This window comes from Rhinopithecus roxellana, chromosome 7, assembly GCF_007565055.1.
Source record: "Rhinopithecus roxellana isolate Shanxi Qingling chromosome 7, ASM756505v1, whole genome shotgun sequence".
Lineage (NCBI taxonomy): Eukaryota > Metazoa > Chordata > Mammalia > Primates > Cercopithecidae > Rhinopithecus > Rhinopithecus roxellana.
In genome coordinates, this window is record NC_044555.1 from 53,208,103 (window position 1) to 53,230,228 (window position 22,126).

General features: G+C 41.5%; 1 protein-coding gene across 1 annotated transcript in view; it reads left to right on the forward strand.

The window, feature by feature from the left end:
* KIF4A (kinesin family member 4A) overlaps nt 1-22,126 on the forward strand; it is a 129,424-nt gene that overhangs the window by 100,323 nt on the left and 6,975 nt on the right. The window contains exons 21-28 of the mRNA XM_030934074.1: nt 3,233-3,388; nt 3,511-3,611; nt 10,083-10,212; nt 11,384-11,554; nt 12,226-12,333; nt 13,315-13,392; nt 13,744-13,839; nt 14,378-14,566. Coding sequence (XP_030789934.1) covers nt 3,233-3,388; nt 3,511-3,611; nt 10,083-10,212; nt 11,384-11,554; nt 12,226-12,333; nt 13,315-13,392; nt 13,744-13,839; nt 14,378-14,566 — 1,029 coding nt within the window. The remainder of the gene's footprint in view (nt 1-3,232; nt 3,389-3,510; nt 3,612-10,082; nt 10,213-11,383; nt 11,555-12,225; nt 12,334-13,314; nt 13,393-13,743; nt 13,840-14,377; nt 14,567-22,126) is intronic.

Sequence of the window (22,126 nt, forward strand, 5' to 3'; positions counted from 1 at the left end):
CATCTGTGACTAGAGAGATTTATGTTTCTTGCTTAGTTTTGCTTTTTGGGGAGAGGGATGTTAACTAAAATAAAGTTTTAAAAATAGATAAAGGATTGTTCAAAGTCTCCTTGAGTAAGCTTTGGTAGTTTGTGTGTTTCAGAGAACTTGTCTGTTTCATTTTAGTTGTCAAATGTATTGGCATAAAGTTGTTTATCATATTCCTTTATGGTTCTAATATCTATAAAATCTCAGCCAGGTACGATTGCTTATGCCTATAATACTGGCACTTAGAGAGGCTGAGATGGGAGGATCACTTGAGCCCAGGAATTCGAGACCAGCCTGGGCAACATAGCAAGAACCCATCTCTGTTTTTTAAAATAAAAATTTTAAAAATATGTAATGATGTCAACTATCTCATTCCTGTTTGTATGCTTTCTCATTTTTCTCAATCAGTCCAGCTGGAGGTTTGTCATTCTTATAATGGGTAAAATGGTAATTTTTATGTTGTATATATTTTACCACAATAAAAAATTTCAAAACAACTCCCAACTCATTAATTTCTACTCTGATCTTATTATTATTATAACTATTATTATTATTATTATTTTTGAGACAGAGTCTCACTCTGTCACCCAGGCTGGAGTGCAGTGGCGTGATATCAGCTCACTGAAAGCTCCGCCTCCCAGGTCTTTTTTTTTTTTTTTACTTCTGCATACTTTGGATTTATTTTGGTCATCTTTTTTTACTTAAGGAAGAAACTAAGGTCATTGATTTATTTCTTTTCTAATATAGGCATTCCGTGCCATAAGTTTCCCGTTAAGTACTCCTTTAATAATATCCCACAAATTTTCATAATGTTATGTTTTCATTTTCATTCAATTCAAAATACATTCTAATTTTCTTATTGATTTTTTTTCTTTGACCCGTGGGTTATTTAGAAGTGTTATTTAGTTTCCAAATGTTTGTGAATTTTTCCAAATGTCTTTTTGTTATTGATTTCCAATTTAATTTTAATATGGTCAGAGAATACTTCATATGACTTGAATCCTTTTGAACTTATTGAGACTTATTTTATGGTCCAGAGTATGATCAATCTTAGTAAATGTTCTACGTGTACTTGAGAAGAATGGGTATTCTGCTGTTGTTGGATGGAGTGTCTATAAATGTCAATCATGTTGATTTAATTGATTGTGCTGTTAACGTCTATTGTATCCTTGCTGATTTTCTGCATACTCGTCTTATCAATTATTGGGAAACAGGTATTGAAATCTCCAAATATAATTATGGAGTTTTTCCTTGGAGTTCTACATTTAGAATTAATTGACCCCTGTATTATTATGAAATGGACTTCTTTATTCTTGGTAATATTCTTTGTTCTAATATCTACTTTGTATGATATTACTGTAGCCCCTCCAACTTTCTTTTTATTAATGTTAGCATGTTCTTTTTTTTTTTTGTCATGGTGTATTTAATGTTAACCTATTTGTGCCTTCATTTTTAAGGTGTTTTTTTTTTCTTTTCTTTTTCTTTTTCTTTCTTTTCTTTTCTTTTTTTTTTTTTTAGACAAGGTCTTGCTCTGTTGCCCAGGCTGGAGTGCAGTAGCACAATCATGGCTCACTGTAGCCTTCACCTCTTGGGCTCAAATGATTCTACTACTTCATCCTCCCAAGTAGCTCAGACTACAGGCACATGGCACTGTGCCTGGCTAATTTTTGTATTTTTTGTAGAGATGGGGTTTCACCATGTTGCTCAAGCTGGTCTCAAATTCCTGGGGTCAAGTGATCTACCTGTCTCAGCCTCCCAAAGTGCTGAGATTACAGGTGTGAGCCACCACACCCAGCCAAGGTGTGGTTCTTATAGGCAGCATATATTTGGGTCTAGCTTTTTTTTTTTTCCATAGACAGGATCTCACTCTGTTACCCAGGCTGGAGTGCAGTGGCATGATCATAGTTCACTGTAACCTCAAATGCCTGGACTCAAGTGATTCTCCCATCTCAGTCTCCTGAATAGCTGAGACTACAGGCGTATACCACCATACCTGGCTAATTTTTCTACTTTTTGTAGAGACTGGGTCTCACTATGTTGCTCAGGCTGGTCTTGAACTATGGGCCTCAAGTGATCCTCCGAAAGTGCTGGGACTACAGGTGTGAGCCACTGTGCCCAGCCATGTCTAGCTTTTTAAATCCAATCTGAAAATCTCTACAACTTAATTGGGGTGTTTAGACCATTTACATTTAATGCGATTATTGATACAGGTAGGTTTGAGCTATCATCTTGCTGTTTGTTACTTGTACATGATTTTGTTTCATGTATTTTGGTGCTTTGTTATTAGGGATGTAAACATTAAGGATTATATTCTTTGAACAATCGGCTCCTTTATCATGAATCCTTTTTATCCCTAGTTTTATTTTTTGATAGGAATTCTACTTCATCTGATTCTAATATGATCACTCCAGCTTTCTTTTGATTACTATTAGCATGGTATACCTTCATTAAAAGCAGAAATATTCTCAAGGATAGTTACTGTTTTAAAAAGTGAATTTTGGCTGGGCATGGTGGCTCACACCAGTAATCCCAGCACTTTGGGAGGTCAAGGTGGGTGGATCACTTGAGGCCAGCAGTTCAAGACCAGCCTGGCCAACATGGTGAAACCCCATCTGTACTAAAAATACAAAAATTAGCCAGGCGTGGTGGCGCGTGCCTGTAATCCCAGCTACCTGGGTGGCTGAGGCATGAGAACTGCTTAAACCTGGGAGGCAGAGGTTGCAGTGAGCTGATATCACAACACTGCACTCCAGCCTGGGCGACAGAGCGACACCCTGTCTAAATAAATAAATAAAAAGTGAATTTACTGAATTTTGTTTCCTTTTTTAAAAATCCCATTCATCTACTTTAAAAATTAAAAATGGATATTTATTTATTAAATAGAATAGATCATAAAATATTCAATTTTTTATTATGTTAAGGGCAAAGGAAAAAATGGAGAAAATAAAGAACAGGGCACATAGAAATACTAGGAATCTGGAGCAAGATTTTCTGGAGAAAGTCTCTTTCTTGTGACCTTTTGGCATGTTACTGTTAAAGGCTCTTTGAGAGGTACTGACATTTTTGGTAAGTGTAGGTATGAATGGATATCACACTTGTAGTTACTTGGGCTCTGGTTCAAATTAAGTTAAGTCTGGAGCTGAATCTAGCTCATGAGCCAGTGATTCCTCATCCCTAACCCAGACATCACTGATTTCTCTTCCAGAATTGGCTTGGAAACGAAATTGAGGTTATGGTCAGTACTGAGGAAGCCAAACGCCATCTGAATGACCTCCTTGAAGATAGAAAGATCCTGGCTCAAGATGTGGCTCAACTCAAAGAAAAAAAGGAATCTGGGGAGAATCCACCTCCTAAACTCCGGGTAAGTACCCTTATGAGAAAATGTTGCCAGTAATCAGACTCTACATTCCCCAGAAATCCTCATAGCTTTGGAGGATTACTTTCCTTTTCATATTTCACCCTTGTTCCCACTATTATTTACAGAGGCGTACATTCTCCCTTACTGAAGTGCGTGGTCAAGTTTCGGAGTCAGAAGATTCTATTACAAAGCAGATTGAAAGCCTAGAGACTGAAATGGAATTCAGGTAACAGGGACTATCTCTAAGCCATTATAAAAATTTATGCCTGGAATCAAAGATAGAACCTATTAATCCAGTGATTCAAAAGCCTTGTGATGGTGGGAAAACGCGAGAAAATAACAATTTTTTTTAAACCAAACACTGTACTAGGTATCTTAGATACATTTTCTTATTCAATACTTTTGATGCCTTATGAGGTAAGTGTCATTCTTCTCATTTTAGAGATCTAAAATTAACTTGGTCATATGGAAGTGGGTTATCAGAACTTATTAACATTAGTGTCACTAAAGTTGGTATACAGCCCCCTCGCTGCTAAATTTGACTGGCTTTTTAATAAATAAACTGGTTAATTGGTTAATTTTTAAAAGGAAATTCAGCGATCTTAAGAAATTTGCCAAAGGTAATTAACTGGCTAACAAACAACAGAGCTGGGATTCAAAACACACTCTAATTCCAAAGCCCATGCTTTTTACAATACAGCACAATTTTTTCTCTTTATTATTTTTTTAACTGATAACTAGAGTCAGGCACCATAATTTTTGATGCAGTGGTGTCTCTAAGATGTAGAACCAATAACAGAATTTTAGAGGAACCGAAGAAATGATAATAGAAGAGCAACAACACAGAAGGTGAATTTTAGAGATCATCAAGAAAATAGCTATAACATGTAAGTAAAGTTGTCATGAGCATTAAATGAAATTAGTAAAGTACATAACAGTACTTAGCATATTAGAAGTGCTCAATGGGCCAGGTGCAGTGGCTCATGCCTGTAATCCCAGCACTTTGGGAGGCCAAGGCAGGTGGATTGCCTGAGGCCAGGAGTTCAAGACCAGCCTGGCCAACATGGTGAAACCCCGTCTCTACTAAAAATACAAAAAAAATTAGCTGGGCATGGTGGCAGACACCTGTAATCCCAGCTGCTCGGGAGGCTGAGGCAGGAGAATCGCTTGAACCCAGGAGGCAGAGGTTGCAGTGAGCCAAGATTGTGCCATTGCACTCCAGCCTGGGCGATAGAGCAAGATGCTGTCTCAAAAAAATAAAAAAATGGCCGGGCACGGTGGCTCACGCCTGTAATCCCAGCATTGGGAGGCCGAGGCAGGCAGATCATGAGGTCGGGAGATCAAGACCATCCTGGCTAACACAGTGAAACCCCATCTCTACTAAAAATACAAAAAATTAGCCGGGCATGGTAGCGCGCACCTGTAGTCCCAGCTACTCATGAGGCTGAGGCAGGAGAATCTCTTGAACCTGGGAGGCGGAGGTTGTGGTGAGCCGAGATTGTGCCACTGCACTCCTGGGCAACAGAGTGAGATTCCGTGTCAAAAATGAAAGGCAGACAGACAGAAAGAAAGAAAAGAAAGGAAAGGAAGGAAAAAGAAAGAGAAAAGAAAGAAAAGAGAAGGAATAGAAGGGCTCAGTGAAGGCTGCACTTTCTCAGGAACTCTTCAGGCTGTGTTCCCTGTGCCATGGTCACTCGTATTGGCTCTAAAAAGTAAAAAGAAAAGAAGTGATCAATGAATGTTCTTCTGTCCCTCATCTCCTGGCCCTACACCAGAAATTATGCTACACAGCCTCTTCTAATCATGATTATTTTAAGCAGTTTATGAAATCTAGAAGGGGCTGGGCGCGGTGGCTCAAGCCTGTAATCCCAGCACTTTGGGAGGCCAAGACGGGCGGATCACGAGGTCAGGAGATCGAGACCATCCTGGCTAACACGGTGAAACCCCGTCTCTACTAAAAATACAAAAACTAGCCGGGCGAGGTGGCGGGCGCCTGTAGTCCCAGCTACTCGGGAGGCTGAGGCAGGAGAATGGTGTAAACCCGGGAGGCGGAGCTTGCAGTGAGCTGAGATCTGGCCACTGCACTCCAGTCCGGGCGACAGAGCGAGACTCCACCTCAAAAAAAAAAAAAAGAAAAGAAATCTAGAAGGAACAGAACCTTGACAGAGATTTTATCGTGTTTTAGGATAATAGATTTTTATTGTCCAGAAGACCTTGGGATCATTTAATCTGGTTTTAGTAATACATACTAACTTTATCTTGGGATACATCTATAAATCACTCAACCTTTGAGTTCCTGCTTTGTGCTACACTGGATGCAGTTGGGATATACAGAAAAAACAGATGACTTTGCCCTTGCTCTCAGGTGGAAATAGTATCATTACTCACAGTGGTGTCCTGGAATCATTTGTTAAAATTTCAAGAATGTTGTAAACCATTGTTAGTTTACAATTGATTACCGTGAGAATATTTACACCACAGAAACTGACAAAAGTTACAAATCAGGGCTGGGGTTTTTGTTTGTTTTTGTTTTATGTTTGTTTGTTTTGAGACAGTCTCACTCTGTTGCCCAGGCTGGAGCGCAGTGGCACGATCTTGGCTCACTGCAGCCTCTGCCTCCCGGGTTCAGGTGATTCTCCTGCTTCAGCCTCCCAAGTAGCTGGAATTACAGGCATGTGGCACCATGCCTGGCTAATTTTTGTATTTTTAGTAGAGACAGGGTTTCACCATGTTGGCCAGGGTGGTCTCGAACTCCTGGCCTCAAGTGATCGGCCTGCCTCGGCCTCCCAAAGTTCCAGGATTACAGGCATGAGCCATTGTGCCCAGCCAAGGGCTGGTTTTGTAAGTGCTAGTTGTTAAAAATTTACCTGCATACCATATGCGTAAGGTGCCAAGTAGAAGGAATTAGAAGTGAGTTTAGTTAGGAGAAATTTTTTAGAACTGATGAGACTTAAACTAAATTTTGGAATAGATAAGGGACATGAATTGTCAGAGAAGACAGGAAAGGGCCAATGATAGGTGACAACTCTGAAGTATTGTGCCCCACCTCTTCCAGAAGCCTTCCCTGACTTTTTAATCCCTCACTAATCTTCCTTCCTCTCTAAACTCTTTCAGAACTTATGATACTCAATTATGACATACTGCTGACATGTTATCTTTGTGTTTATTGTTTTATGTTTATTAATTTTGTCATTCTAAAGACAGACTGTAAGCTTGTTGAAGGAAAGGACTCTACATTAGACCAGGGTTGTCAAAGTGTGGTCCGCAGATTCCTGGGGAGCTCCAAGGCCCTTTCAGGGAGTCCAAGTGATCAAAACTATTTTCATAATAATATTAAGGCCTTATTTGCCTTTTTTGATACATTGGCATTTGCACTGAAAATGCAAACGCCATAGTGGGCTAAAGTGCTGACACCCTGGGCTGAATGAAAGCAGTGGCACCAACCTGAACTAGTAGTTATTGTATGCTTCACCACTACATACTCTCAGGTTTTAAAAAACCAGGCCAGTCTTAATTAAGAGTGGTATTGCGAAAGCAGTGAAAGTTGTTCATTTTACTAAATCTAGACCCTAGAGTTCATGTCTGTGTTACAGCCTGTGTGACGAAACAGGGAGAACACAGAAAGCACTTCTGCTGCATGCTGAATATGGTCGTCTCAAGAAAAGCACTGTGTGCAATTGTTTGAGGTGTGAGCTCAATAGGCCTCTTTTTTCATGGGACATCATTTTTACTTCAATGAACAACTGACAGACAAACTGTGGTTATTAAGACTTGGTTACTTGGCAGACATTTTCTCAAAAAGAACAGAGCGAGCCTGTTGCTTTAAGGAAAACAGCTGACAGTGTTACCTAAGACAAAATGTGAGCTTTCAAACAAAATTTGGATTTGGAAAACTTGTATCTGCCACTGTGAACTTGACAGTTTTTCATAACTTTTCTGATAAGACCAGTAGTGATATTAACAAGTGTGATTTTTAAAAATATATATTATAGAATGAAATGTGTTAACATTTGGAAGATCTGCATGACTCTGGACTAATATTGTCCAAATGGCATTTTATAGAATCATGTATTGGTAAATGAGCCATTCAGATTGCAAGATAGACTGATGAATTTTAATATGAGAGAATACAAAAAGGTTTATTAATAAGTTTCAGATTCAACATTGCAACTAACTCTTAAGGAGGTACCGCTTGTTGAGTTTTAGTGTAGTCTCAAAGAAGACTATTTGCAGTTATCTGAAAAGGCTATTAAAATACTCCTTTTCCCATCTGCATATTCATGTGAAGCCAGATTGTCTTCATTTACATCAACTAGAACAACATGTCACAAAAGATTGCATACAGAGTGAGACATAAGAATCCAGCTGTCTTCAACTAAGCCAGACATTATAGAGATTTGCAAAAATGTAGAATAATCCCTTTTCTTACTATTTATTATCTCAGAAAATGCTACTTTTCAGAAAATATGTAATGTATAATAGGTTTATGTTTTTGTTTTTGTTTTTTATGTTTTTTGACAGAGTCTCGCTCTGTCACCCAGGCAGAGTGCAATGACGCGATCTCGGCTCACTGCAACCTCCACCTCTTGGGTTCAAGCGATTCTCCTGCCTCAGCCTCCCAAGTAGCTGGGATTACAGGCACCCACCACCATGCCCAGCTAATTTTTTGTATTTTTAGTAGAGACAGGGTTTCACCATGTTGGCCAGGCTGGTCTCGAACTCCTGACCTCAGGGAATCCACCTGCCTCAGCCTCCCAAAGTGCTGGGATTACAGGAGTGAGCCACCGTGCCCAGCCAATAGGTTTATGATTTTTTTTTTCTTTTTTTCTTTTTTTTTAAGACGGAGTCTTGCTCTGTCACCAGCTGGAGTGCAGTGGCACAATCTCAGCTCACTGCAACCTCCAACTTGCTGGTTCAAGCAATTCTCCTGTCTCAGACTCCCAAGTAGCTGGAATTACAGGCATGCACCACCACCCCCAGCTAATTTTTGTGTTTGTAGTAGAGACAGGGTTTCACCATGTTGGCCAGGATGGTCTCGATCTCCTGACCTCGTGATCTGCCCGCCTGGGCCTCCCGAAGTGCTGGGATTGCAGGCATGAAGTACCTGGCCCGGCATAAGTTTATGTTTTTTTTTTTTTTTTTTTTTTTTTTTTTTTTTTTTTTTTTTTTCCTGAGACGGAGTCTCGCTCTGTCGCCCAGGCTGGAGTGCAGTGGCCAGATCTCAGCTCACTGCAAGCTCCGCCTCCCGGGTTCACGCCATTCTCCTGCCTCAGCCTCCCGAGTAGCTGGGACTACAGGCGCCCGCCACCTCGCCCGGCTAGTTTTTTGTATTTTTCAGTAGAGACGGGGTTTCACCGTGTTAGCCAGGATGGTCTCGATCTCCTGACCTCGTGATCCGCCCGTCTCGGCCTCCCAAAGTGCTGGGATTACAGGCTTGAGCCACCACGCCCGGCCAAGTTTATGATTTTTAAGTGAATTAATAATTGTTTTTTTGAGATGGAGTCTTGCTCTGTCTCCCAGGCTGGAGTGCAATGGCACGATCTCAGCTCACTGCAACCTCCACCTCCTGGGTTCAAGTGATTTTCCTGCCTCAGCCTCCCAAGTAGCTAGGATTACAGGCACCCACCACCATGCCCGGCTAATTTTTGTATTTTTAGTACAGCTGGGGCTTCACCAGGTTGGCCAGGCTGGTCTCGAACTCTTGACCTCAGGTGATCCACCCACCCCAGCCTCCCAAAGTGCCGGGATTACAGGCGTGAGCCACTGCGCCCAGCTAAAATTTTTTTCAGTTGTACTTTCTAATACTATAAATCTCTATGGGTATAACACATGTGAACAGAATGTCCTAGATGACTTCAATAATTTTTAAGAGTGTAAAGGGGTCCTGAGACCCCAAAATTTGAGAACTACAGTCTTAGATTATTTTCGTACCCATCTTCCTTATAGTACCAAACTTATCACTGCATAAGTATGCTGGTATGCTCTTTCTTACTAGACACAGAAGAAATTTGAGAAGAAAGCTATTATTGAAACTGAAATACTGTGGAGACTTTGGTCTAGGACATACTTGATCAGAAAGTACCCGGAAGCTATAACCAGGGTCAAAATATCTAGTCTTCTTAGAAACTTCTCGGTCTTGTGGCAGGCACATCAAGATAACCTCTCACAATGCCAGCCCTGGGTATCATTTTGGTACTCGATTGTAGTAAAGAGCATATCTACCTGTTTGTTCTTTTGAGATTTTTCCTTCAGGTCTCCATCCTGAATCTTATCCTTGCATGGGTGGACCACCATGTCACAGTCTGAGCTTATATGGCCCCAAGACAAACTAACATATTTTACTCAATCCATTACAACAAAAGCCTTACTGTGATAAGTCTTTCCAAGTCCCACTTTATGACCCATTTATTTCAACCAGTATTTAATAGAATAAAACCATTTAGATAGTCTCTTAGAGTCCTTTGTCTTATAAGTACCGCGCGCTAACCGATTGCGCCACTGGAGCCACTAGAGTCCTTTGTTACAGGATTTGCGATACTGTGTAAAATCCTAACCAGATGACTCAAACATTATTTAAATGATATTTACCTGATAGCTCCATCCATAAAATTATTTGAAGTTTCTCCTTAGAGCTCTTCCCCCTTCTCCTTGATGTTCAGGCTACTTGCAGTAAGGCTCACTGTTTCTTTCCCTGAAGGAGTGCTCAGATTGCTGACCTACAGCAGAAGCTGCTGGATGCGGAAAGTGAAGACAGGCCAAAACAACGCTGGGAGAATATTGCCACCATTCTGGAAGCCAAGTGTGCCCTGAAATACTTGATTGGAGAGGTAAACATCACTCTAACCAGCAGTTAGGGGGCTGGCTGTGTAGATTGAAATGAGATGTTAGCCTTGAAATATTGTCATAGTGTTATTGTCACTTTTCATGGTAGAAACCCCAATAACACTAACATTAGAGAGTTTAGTAGATAAAGGTTGGTGTAAGTAAGTTCAGGCCAGTCACTTACAAAAATATAATATGACTCACAAATTGATGCCCGTCGTGACTGGCCTATAGCAAGTGCTGAATGCATGTTAGCTGTTGTTATTAGGAAAGACCAAAATGCCATAGTGGGTCACTGGCTAAACATCAACTGTTATACTGTACTACTTTTTAAAACCCCTATGAGATGTATATTCAAAAATTTAAGATCCAGTCTAGAAAAGGGAAAACCTAAGCATCTTTTGACATATAAAGATTCATTTTAAGGAAAAGCCATCTTTGCTGACCTTAAAATGATATGTCACCTTACATTGTCACCAGAGGAATGAAAATTGATTGCCTCTGGTGATTGAAGCATTTTCACTCAAGACAAGCATACAAACTCCAAACCTATAAGTTTAAACAATGCTACCCTTTATACATTTTTGTGTTAGCTTAGCAGATTTGTTCTACTAAGGAAATCTTGATCAGTCTTGTGAACACTGATACTTATCATGTTCACCATCTGGGCTAGTAGTGAATGTAAAACTAGGCCAGTGTAGGATATCATGTAGCCTGAAGAGCCAGATCTGCAGTCTCAGTCTACGAGTTCTAACATGTGAATATAGACATTCTGAAATGGGACATAATTGGCCATAAGGGTGTGTCCTGTGGATTTCGCTTAAAAATTAAGGAAGAACTTCTTAAATATCAGAATTTGTAATTGTCAGATACTGTTCGGGTTAGGTTTACTCTTACTTTGAGGCAGAGCAAAAAATAAAATGGCCTTAGCAGTGGCTTCTAGCCCCAATATACATGTCTCAGCAGAAATGTGGACTCTTGGCCTGGGAATAGAACAATAGTATATTTACTATTCAATGTTGGAATCCATGTGACATGAAAAAATAAGAATAGACTTGGACGTGGAGGAATTTTTCTCAGACCCTTTCAAGAAAGCTGACATTATCCTGCCTATTGAAAGGGGGAAAGAAAGGTGGTCATTCTTCAAATAAACTGATCTTCTTTTATTCCTTCCAGCTGGTCTCCTCCAAAATACAGGTCAGCAAACTTGAAAGCAGCCTGAAACACAGCAAGACCAGCTGTGCTGACATGCAGAAGATGCTGTTTGAGGAACGAAATCATTTTGCTGAGATAGAGACAGAGTTACAAGCTGAGCTGGTCAGAATGGAGCAACAGCACCAAGAGAAGGTAAACTCTAGCAAGCCAAGAAGATACACTATGAAACTATCATTGCCTTGTATTGTTAGTTTTTTTTTAAAAAGTGGGGATATAAAATTTCTTTCAAAATCTATGTGGCCTTTTCTAAATTTTGCAAATAAGAAGAAACCTGAAGCAGAGATGTGACTTGTCTAACTTTATATATACCAGTGACAATGGCTCTTAGTTTCCAACTTAAATATGAATATTAACATGCTGAGAAACAGGCCCAGCGTCGTGGCTCATGCCTGTAATCCCAGCACTTTGGGAGGCCAATGCAGGCAGATTGCTTGAGTCCAGGAGAGTGAAACCCCATCTCTACAATAAAATACAGAAAATTAGCTGAGTGTGATGGTGTGCACCTCTGATCCCAGCTACTCATAAGGCTGAAGTGGGAGAATCACTTGAACCCATGAGGCAGATGTTGCTGTGAGCCATGATCATGCCACTGCACTCCAGCCTGGGCAACAGAAAGGAAAAAAAAAACTACACTGAGAAATATCCATGCTGTACTCACTACTTCATGCCATGAGAGCAAATGAGAACAGTTTACTTCTAAATCACAAGGGAGCAGTCACCTGGATCACTGCTTGAACTAAGTCAAAACTTCTTTTTCCCTTTGGTACCTTTGTTACTACCCATTGGGTCGTGTCTTTCTGTAGGTGCTGTACCTTCTCAGCCAGCTGCAGCAAAGCCAAATGGCAGAGAAGCAGTTAGAGGAATCAGTCAGCGAAAAGGAACAGCAGCTGCTGAGCACACTGAAGTGTCAGGTATGATCAAGAGGGAGAGGTCTCCAGAGATGAGTTTCACAGTACTGACTGAGAATCTTGTCTCATTTAGACCCTTGTACTGGCAGCAGATAGTTAATTACCTACTGGAAAAAAGATTTATAATGGTAGCCTCTATTGCCTTTAGGCCCTATTTGATCAGGTTAGGGGTACTTAGAGTGTAGCCACATATAGGAATAACCTCATTTTTGGTACCAAAATGGCAGCACATACTCCATACCAGACTCTGAGGCCTTGTGGTTCTTGGCGTCAACCCTGAGCTCTAAAGAGCTGAGGAAATGAAATCATCCAGTAGTTACTTAGAATCCTAGGGACATTCAAATCTGACATATTTGTAAAATGCCTGGGGTCTGAATATCTTCCAGAGGCTAGGAACACCACACCCTCCTTTAGTAGCATGTTGTAGCACTATTTTAGTCTAACTTAGAATCTTTTTCCTGAACCACCAGTCTGTAGGGTTTCCTTGGCACCTTCCATCTAAGACACAAGCAAACTAGTTAAGGTTGTATGCATGGATCTGGTTGTCTTAGGTGCCAGGTAGTTCAGTCAGGCTTATTAAAGTGGCAAGTAAACTGCCTGGTCTGTGTTAAGAAGGGTAAAGAGAAGCATCTATAGACTTCAAGAAAATAGAGCTAAGTTTCTGCGGGTTTCTTAATCAGCATCCCAATGTGAATAAGGGATATGAAGCTAAGGAGTGGAAAAGAATAAGGAAGGCTTGTCAGGCAGAGTCCGTGGTTCCTATGAGTGTGGTCAGAGCTGCTGGGGAGCATTGGAATAGAAGTGGCATTCAGGTCACCTAGGAACTGGGAATCAGACATTTTTCTGGGTGCCAATGCCTGCTGTGCAAAAACCATCTGCTGCCAGCAACTTGGCAGCAGTATGTTTTCATCTATGTGAGTTGTTTGGTAACCCACATGTAGTGCCCAAAATAACCCCACATATCACTGCACTATCTGGAAATAGGATGAAGAACTTGAGAAGATGCGAGAAGTGTGTGAGCAAAATCAACAGCTTCTCCGAGAGAATGAAATCATCAAGCAGGTAATAGTTTCCCACCCACTTGATAAGCCCTAAGAGACCCTGTTGCTACTGAGGCCAGCTCTTTGGACCAATCCCCATTGTGGTGACTTGTCTCTATTTCATGAGGTCTATATTTAGTTTCCATGTGACCTGTGCATTTCAAAGTGGAATAAACATAAGTTTTTAAATTTGCCATTTTCTGAATCTAATATTGTTGATATTGGAAAGTGGGAGTCAACGTACTCTACTATAATCCTGCCTCACTTTACTATGGTTTAACATTGAGCTAGCCTAGGTCTGGTATCTGTTTTAGTCATGAACACTCCCAGAAGCTGCCCTGCATTATATACTTTGTCTCTTCTTTTCAAATAGAAACTGACCCTCCTCCAGGTAGCCAGCAGACAGAAACATCTTCCTAAGGATACCCTTCTATCTCCAGACTCTTCTTTTGAATATGTCCCACCTAAGGTAAAATGATCAGTGCCTGTGATACCTTTGCACAGCGTAGGTTTGGGGTAAGTGTGCTAAAATTGCCCTTTATAAGAGGTTGACAGTTAAAATTCCCAAATTCTAGTATCTCACATTTCTTTGGAGTCCCAGATAAAACTACAGTTCAATCCTAAGGAAAGTAGGCACTCTCACTCCTCAGAAAGCTGACTTTGGGCCACGGGCAGGCATTATTTAACACAGCTGAGGAGGAGGAACAGGAGAAAAGAGCAATAATGTTCAGCTGTCCATCCAAAGATACTTATCTCATCATATCGTGAGTTTCCCTTTCCTCCCTCAGATTGGTCAGCCTCCAATTTCACTGCCTTCAAAGACTCTGCAAAGCCAAAGGCTAAAGCAGAATTTCTTCTGATTGGTAAAGCCAAGTGGGGTGAATTTGAGAGAGTCTGAAATCTTTGCTCTGAGAATATAGCTGGCAACAGTTACTGGGAAGATATGATGCATATGTAGTTTTTAATTTTTATTAAATAACTAAACTACTCCAAACCTTTTTTCTTAGCCAAAACCTTCTCGTGTTAAAGAAAAGTTCCTGGAGCAAAGCATGGACATCGAGGATCTAAAATATTGTTCAGAGCATTCTGTGAATGAGCATGAGGATGGTGATGGTGATGGTGATGATGATGAGGGGGATGATGAGGAATGGAAGCCAACAAAATTAGTTAAGGTGTCCAGGAAGAACATCCAAGGGGTAGGAGCCAGCTCTTCAACTTTTTTTGTTTTGTTTTGTTGTTGTTGTTGTTGTTTTTGCAGTCAGAGTCTCACTCTGTCACCCAGGCTGGAGTGCAGTGGTGCATTCTCAGCTCACTGCAACCTCCGCCTCCCAAGTTCAAGTGATTCTCGTGTCTCAGCCTCCTGAGTACCTGGGATCACAGACATGCGCCACCACACCCAGCTAATTTTGTATTTTTAGTAGAGACAGGGTTTCACCATGTTGGCCCGGCTGGTCTTGAACTCCTGGCCTCAAGCAATCTGTTTGCCTCGGTCTCTCAAATTGCTGGGATTACAGGTGTGAGCCACTGCGCCTGGCCTAGCTCTTCAACTTTGTCAGGGATTCTAATTCTTAGTATTCATTCACTGCCACTGGGATAGTTTTCTGAATCTAGGAATGTGTTGGCCCCATACCCTTTAGCTACCATTTAGAGGCACTGACTCCACTAAAGGGGGGGCTTGTTGGGCCATCTCTGTGTAGAACCTGGGGCTAGTATAGAGGGCTGCTTGAGTGCACAAGTTGGCTTTCTTCTTGTTTTCAGGTTCTTATCAATTTGAATAGGTAATATTCCATACCATTTCATTGAAGCTGATACCAAAATGATCAGAACAATTCTTCATGTTTTTATAGCATTTTACAGTTTATAAACCGTTCTCATATATATTACCACTTTTAATCACCACAAAAAATCCAGTGAAGGGCCAGGTGCAGTGGCTCACACCTGTAATCCCAGCACTTTGGGAGGCCAAGGCGGGCAGATCACCTGAGGTTGGGAGTTTGAGACCAGCCTGACTAACAGGAAGAAACCTCGCCTCTACTAAAAATACAAGATTAGCCGGGCGTGATGGCACATGCCTGTAGTCCCAGCTACTTGGGAGGCTGAGACAGGAGAATCGCTCGAACCCGGGAGGTGGAGGTTCCGGTGAGCTGAGATCATGCCATTGCACTCCAGCCTGGGCAACAAGATTGAGACTCCGTCTCAAAAAAAAAAAAAAAATCCAGTGAGATATTCATTATTTGCATTTTCCAGAGGGACCCCTGACCCACAGGAGGGAAACAACCTTGCCCAAGGTCATAAAACTACGTGACAGTCAGGACTAGAAACCAAATATTCTGACTCCAAGTCCAGTTTGCTTCCCCCACATCATGGTTATGTCAGTAAAAACCTTAGACCAGAAGTTGAGTGGGTACTTTATCTTTGCCTAACAGAGTGATTTCACTCCCTAGACTAAGGAACAAAAGGAATTACAGAAAAAGCTAATAATTAAGATCAAACACATTAAGTTAAGGCTAGTTAGGAACAATCTGACTTAGGCATGCTTTATTTGCTTACACAATGATAGTCCTGCTCAAACCTAGATGTTTTATGTTGAAACATTAACTTCCCGGGCATTACAGTTGGCCCCCAACTGTGCCCTGCAGCCACATTCCACTTAAAGAGAACAGTTCACAAGTTACCTTAGCTGGCTTCCTACGTTATTTGATTTGATTAGCCTATAGCTTATCACCTGGGGAACTGAGCCTTATAAACCTACACCACCAGGATGAAGCAAGTCATAAAGGTATAGACAGCCATGGTAGTAAATCATTTGGTCAGTCAGAATCATCAAGAATGCAACATATCATGTGCTCGTGGTGAAACTAAGAACTCATCCTTAGCTTCAGAGAGTTTATAATCTAATGGGAATACAAGGTAAAGGAATAGAAGCCTACCATAGAGAATATGGTAGCATATTCATCTCAGGGAGATGGACTGGGGAGTTTTTGGTTTGTTTGTTGTGTTTTTTTCTTTTGAGACCGAGTTTTGCTCTTATTGCCCAGGCTGAAGTGCAATGGTGCAATCTCGGCTCACCGCAGCCTCCTCCTCCCGGGTTCAAGTGATTCTCCAGCCTCAGCCTCCCAAGTAGCTGGGATTACAGGTGCCCGCCACCACACCTGGCTAATTTTATATTTTTAGTAGAGACGGGGTTTCTCCATGTTGGTCAGGCTGGTCTCGAACTCCTGACCTCAGGTGATCTGCCCTTGACCTCCCAAAGTGTTGGGATTACAGGCGTGAGCCACCGCGCGAGTTTTTAAGAGTGACTATAAAGCCAAACCAAGGAGGTGTAATTTAAGAAAATGCCATGAAAGAGGTGACTATTGCTGTGTTGTAAGACAGAAAAGGAAATACAGTCTTGGGAGCAACTGCGAGACATTTCTGGCACAATGAATAGCATATTCCTAAGACTTGAAGATGGTAGTGGAACACAGTTGGGACACTTAGAGAAAATGGGGTAGAGAGTGTCTGTCTTTCATTCATTTACTCAACAAACATTTATGGACGTTTTACTATACTTGAAGTAGAGAGCATGAACTGAATGTAGATTAAAAGGTCAGCTAAGTAATAGGAGGCAGAGTTGAGAAGTACACACAGAAAAATGGTAGAGGCCAGGCGTGGCTCATACCTGTAATCCCAGCAGTTCGGGAGGCCGAGGCAGGCAGATCACCTGAGATCAGGAGTTCAAGACCAGCCTGGCCAACATGGCAAAACCCCATGTCTACTAAAAATACAAAAATCAGCCAGGCGTGCTGACGCATGCCTGTAATCCCAGCTACTTGGGAGGCTGAGGCAGGAGAACTGCTTGAACCCAGGAGGTGGATATGGCAGTGAGCTGAGATCACGCCACTGTACTCCAGCCTGGGAGACAGAGAAAGACTGTCTCAAAAAAAAAAAAAAAAAAAAAAAAAAGGTAGAGGGCCTAAAGCTCTGGAAAGGAATTTCCAAATGTGAGGTGAATACAGGTATACTTGTCCTCAAGGAAAGCTTCATATATTTATTATAGCACTGTTGCTCTAAGCTTAAAAGGGCAACATAGAAGTATATAGCAAATATTGCAAGTAAATAATATTTGCTATTAGTGATAAATCCTATGTCTAAAACAATGAGGAATTATTCTTTTCTAGGCTTTTCCCCTGATTTTATAATTTGGAAAGTGAATATAACTGGACTTTAAAGGGAGCAAGTTAGCATAAAATCTAGTTTCTCTGAAGTTACCTTTTGGCAATCTGAAAGTACATGGATGCTATGACTGCTCTTTGATCAGACTGCTTGCAGACGTATTACCTTTAGACCTTGATGCTTCACAGAGGACCTTTATTATTACTGCTTCAACCCAGCTGAAGCTGGCTGGGACTATCACTAGATTACTGAAAAGGAGACTGAAGCAGGCACCAAAATGATGACTTGTCCAGAGTTAATGGCTTCCTTACTCAGCCACATTTCCTATATGTACTAAGGAGATGCTGGGGGGTAAGTCATGTGCTATCATAGAAAAAGTAGTAACCTAGAAGCCAGATAGACATGGGTCTTGAGTTTGCCACGGGTTCATTGAGTAACCTTGAGCAAGTCAGTCTCCCTGGGCCTCAGATGCCTTATGTATGCAATGCAGGGTCTAGAACAGCGGTCCCCAACCTTTTTGGTACCAGGGACCGGTTTCATGGAAGATAGTTTTTCCACAGACTGGTCGTGGGGGTGGTTTGGGGATAAAACTGTTGCATCTCAGATATCAGTCATTAGTTAGAGTCTCATAAGGAGTGCGCAACATGCACAGTTCACAATAGGATTCTTACTCCTATGAGAATCTAATGCTGCCACTGATCTGACAGGAGGCGGAGCCCAGGCTGTAATACTTAGACTCGCCTGCAGCTCACCTCCGGCTGTGTGGCTCAGTTCCTAACAGGCCACTGACCAGTACTGGTCCCCAGCCTAGGGGTTGTGGACCCCCTGGTCTAGAATAGATTATGAATAAGGTTCCTTCTAGGATTAATATCCTGAGTAAAGGAACAGTCAAAGTTGTGTAAATGGTTTTAATAACAATGCTTTTTTTTTTTTTTTTTTTTTTTTTTTTTTTTTTTTTTTGAGATGGAATCTCGCTCTGTCCCCCAGGCTGGAATGCAGTGGCGCGATCTCGGCTGACTGCAAGCTCTGCCTCCCAGGTTCACGCCATTCTCCTGCCTCAGCCTCCGAATAGCTGGGACTACAGGCACCTGCCACCACGCCCGGCTAATTTTTTGTATTTTTAGTAGAGACAGGGTTTCACTGTGTTAACCAGGATGGTTTCGATCTCCTGACCTCGTGATCCACCCGCCTCAGCCTCCCAAAGTGCTGGGATTACAGGCATGAGCCACCACACCTGGCCATAACAATGCTTTTATATGGTATTATATGGTATCTGAGAAGTTAGGAGGAATATATGCAAAAGCACCTTGTGAAGGATACAATATCATGCAGATATTGTTGTTAAAGCACTATAAGCATTTTACAAATATTCTCATTTGTCACATTTGGCAGAAAAGAGGGAACAGGTATTCTTGCCTCTACCTTACTGATGAAGGAATGGCCTGGGCACGGTGGCTCATACCTGTAATGCCAATACTTTGGGAAACCAAGGTAGGAGGATCACTTGAGCACAGAGTTCAAGGCTGCAGTGAACTATGATTGTGCCACTGCACTCCAGCCTCAGTGACCGAGCGAGACCCCCATCTCTAAATTTAAAAATTAAAAAAAAAAAAAGAATGGAGATTAACTTGGATGAAGTGACTTGTCCAAGGTCATGCCAAGCATTAACTATAAGACTAGAGCCTGAGTCTCCAAATTCCTAGTCTGGTATTCTTTGTTTTTTGTTTTTGCCACAGCATCACCTACCAATCCTGGTTTTTGTTTTTGTTTTTGTTTTTGTTTTTTTTTTGACCAGATCTTATCCTTCTGAAGTGTAAGGTACAGTGTAACACTGAGCTTAGTGCTAGAGGAATTATGGACTCTGAAACAGTAGTTCTCAAGTCTAGCCACACATTGGAAACCCCAAGGGAGCTTTTAAACATGGAGCCTGGGACCCCACCCCCAGATATTCTGATGTAATTAGTCTGAGGTAGGACATGGCCTTTTTGAAAAGCTGCCCAGAGATTTCTTATGTGCAGCTAGAGTTGAGAACAACTGGCTTAAGTTGAGAACAGAGGTCTTTCAGCTCTACTTTCCACTCTCTACAAAGAATCCCTTGGCCGGGTGTGGTTGCTCATGCCTGTCATCCCAGCACTTTGAGAGGCCAAGGTGGGAGGATTGCTTGATGCCAGGAGTTCAAGACCAGTCTTGGCAACATAGCTAGATCCCATCTCTACAAAAGAAAAAGGAAAAAAAAAGAGTCCCCCTATTACTTCTCAACTATGGTGCTGGAACATGCTGGTGGGTTGCCAGCAGTTGTGATACACACACACACACACACACACACACCACCCTGTATACATGTAGTAAATACATTTGTAGTTATGCCTGTGATAGTGTCACATTCTGTCTTTGACATTCTAATCTGCTTCCTGGTGTGAGACAGAATAGGATGAAGTTACAGCTCATGTACGTGGCATTCATGCAACTACATCTGTCATGTATGTCATGACTGTGCTATAATACCACTACCAGGTGTTTAACCTCTTCTTGCTTGAAGACTTCTAATAGGGGGAAGCTCACAGTTTTACAGGACAACCCATTGGACTCCACTAATTGTTAGAAAGTTCCTTCTTGTTTAGCTGAAATGTGCTGTCCTATACATCATCCCAATGGGTCTTGGCTATATAAGAGCCTAATCATTCTTTATGACAGCCCTTCAGATACTGCTCTCGTGATAGTATCCCTTGGATAAAATAGAGAAACATGGACGAGGTAACAGAGCATTTTTGAAGCATTTAGATGAATTTGTAAATGGCCAAAGGACCTTACCCAGGCTGTAGCAATCAATGGATCACTGTCATCCTGGGGAAGTATCACCAGGACATGTCATAGAACTCCATCTTTCATCCTGTCTTAAAGCAGCAAAGATTTTTTGTTATTATAATGTCTAGCATTAGCAAGGGTGACTAAGAAGGGCACTTCTGGCTGGGCACCGTGGCGCACACCTGTAATCCCAATACTTTGGGAGGCTGAGGTGGGCAGATTACTTGAGCCTAGTAATTTGAGACCAGCCTGGGCAACATGGCAAAACCCTGTCTCTGCTAGAAATACAAAAGATTAGCCTGGCGTGGTGACACACACCTGTAGTCCCAGCTACTCAGTGGGGACTGAGGCCACAGGATCACTTGAGCCCTGGAGGTTGAGGCTATAGTGAGCTCTGATCATGCCACTGCACTCCAGCCTGGGTGACAGAGTGAGACCCTGTCTGAAAAAAAAAAAAAAAAAAAAAAAGAAGGGCATTTCTGTATTGCTATTAGGAATATAAATTGTTATACCTTTCAGGAAAGCAACTTGAAAATACGTATCAATAGCCTTTAAAATGTTTCTATCCTTTGACCCAGTAATTATACACATAGGAATTTATACTAAGGAAACAGACATTGGTATGTAAATATATTTATTCGTTCAACAAATATTTTTCTGGGCACCTATGTGCCAGGCACTGTTTCTAGCTGCTGAGAAGACATGAAACAAGACAGGTGAGATTCTTTGCCCTCATGAAACTGGTATTCTTGTGGGGAGAGAGACACAGTAACCAGAAAAATAAAATAATTTTAGATAGTGACGAGTGAAAAAGAAAATAAAATATAGTGAAGTCATAGAGAATGTGGGATGGGAAAAGAGCACTTTAGAAGAGTGCTTGGGACCAGGCGCGGTGGCTCACGCCTGTAATCCCAGCACTTTGGGAGGCCGAGGTGGGGGGATCACGAGGTCAGGAGTTCAAGACCAGCCTGGCCAACACGGCAAAACCCCATCTCTACTAAAAAAAGAGTGTTTGGGGAGGCTGGGCATGGTGGCGGATGCCTGTAATCCCAACACTTTGGGAGGATTGCTTAAGGTCAGGAGTTAAAGACCAGGCTGGGTAACATAGCAAGACCCCATCTCATTAAAATAAAATTTTGTTTAAAGAGTGCTTGCGGAGCTCTCTCTGAGAAGGAAATATCTAAGCTGAGGCCTAAACAGTGAAGAGCAAGTCAGGAAAAGCATCAGAAGAACATTTCAGGAAAGGGAAACAGAAAATGCAAGACCTCAGGGCAGGAATGAGCTTAGTATCTTGAGGAACAACTAAAAAGGCCAGTGTGACTAGAATGAATTGAGCATAAGCTACAGTCAGGGGATGGGTAGTCAAGGGCCAGATGATGGAGGGCCTTGTCAGTCGTGGTAGAGTTTAGATTATATTTCTATACAAGGATATTTACTAAAACATGATTTATAATAGTGAACAATTTCTTTCAAAACAATCTTAATATTTAACATTAGGGGACTGGTTAAATAAATACATTATTCCCATGAGGAAATATTATACACAACTATTAAAAGTCAAGTATTTTAAAGTTTTGTAAAGTGATACATATTATTTTGCTAATCAGAAAAAAGATGTTATTGTGGTTTCTACAGAGCAACTACAGAGCAAAGGTGATGGTTCTCATATGAAAAAAATTTAAGGGCTTGAATTTGACTATAAGCTCAGTATGAATTCACAAAGATGTGACAGGAAAAAAAAAGCAACTGATTTTAGGCCTCATTAACAGGACTACTGGGTCCGTAACAAGGGAGGT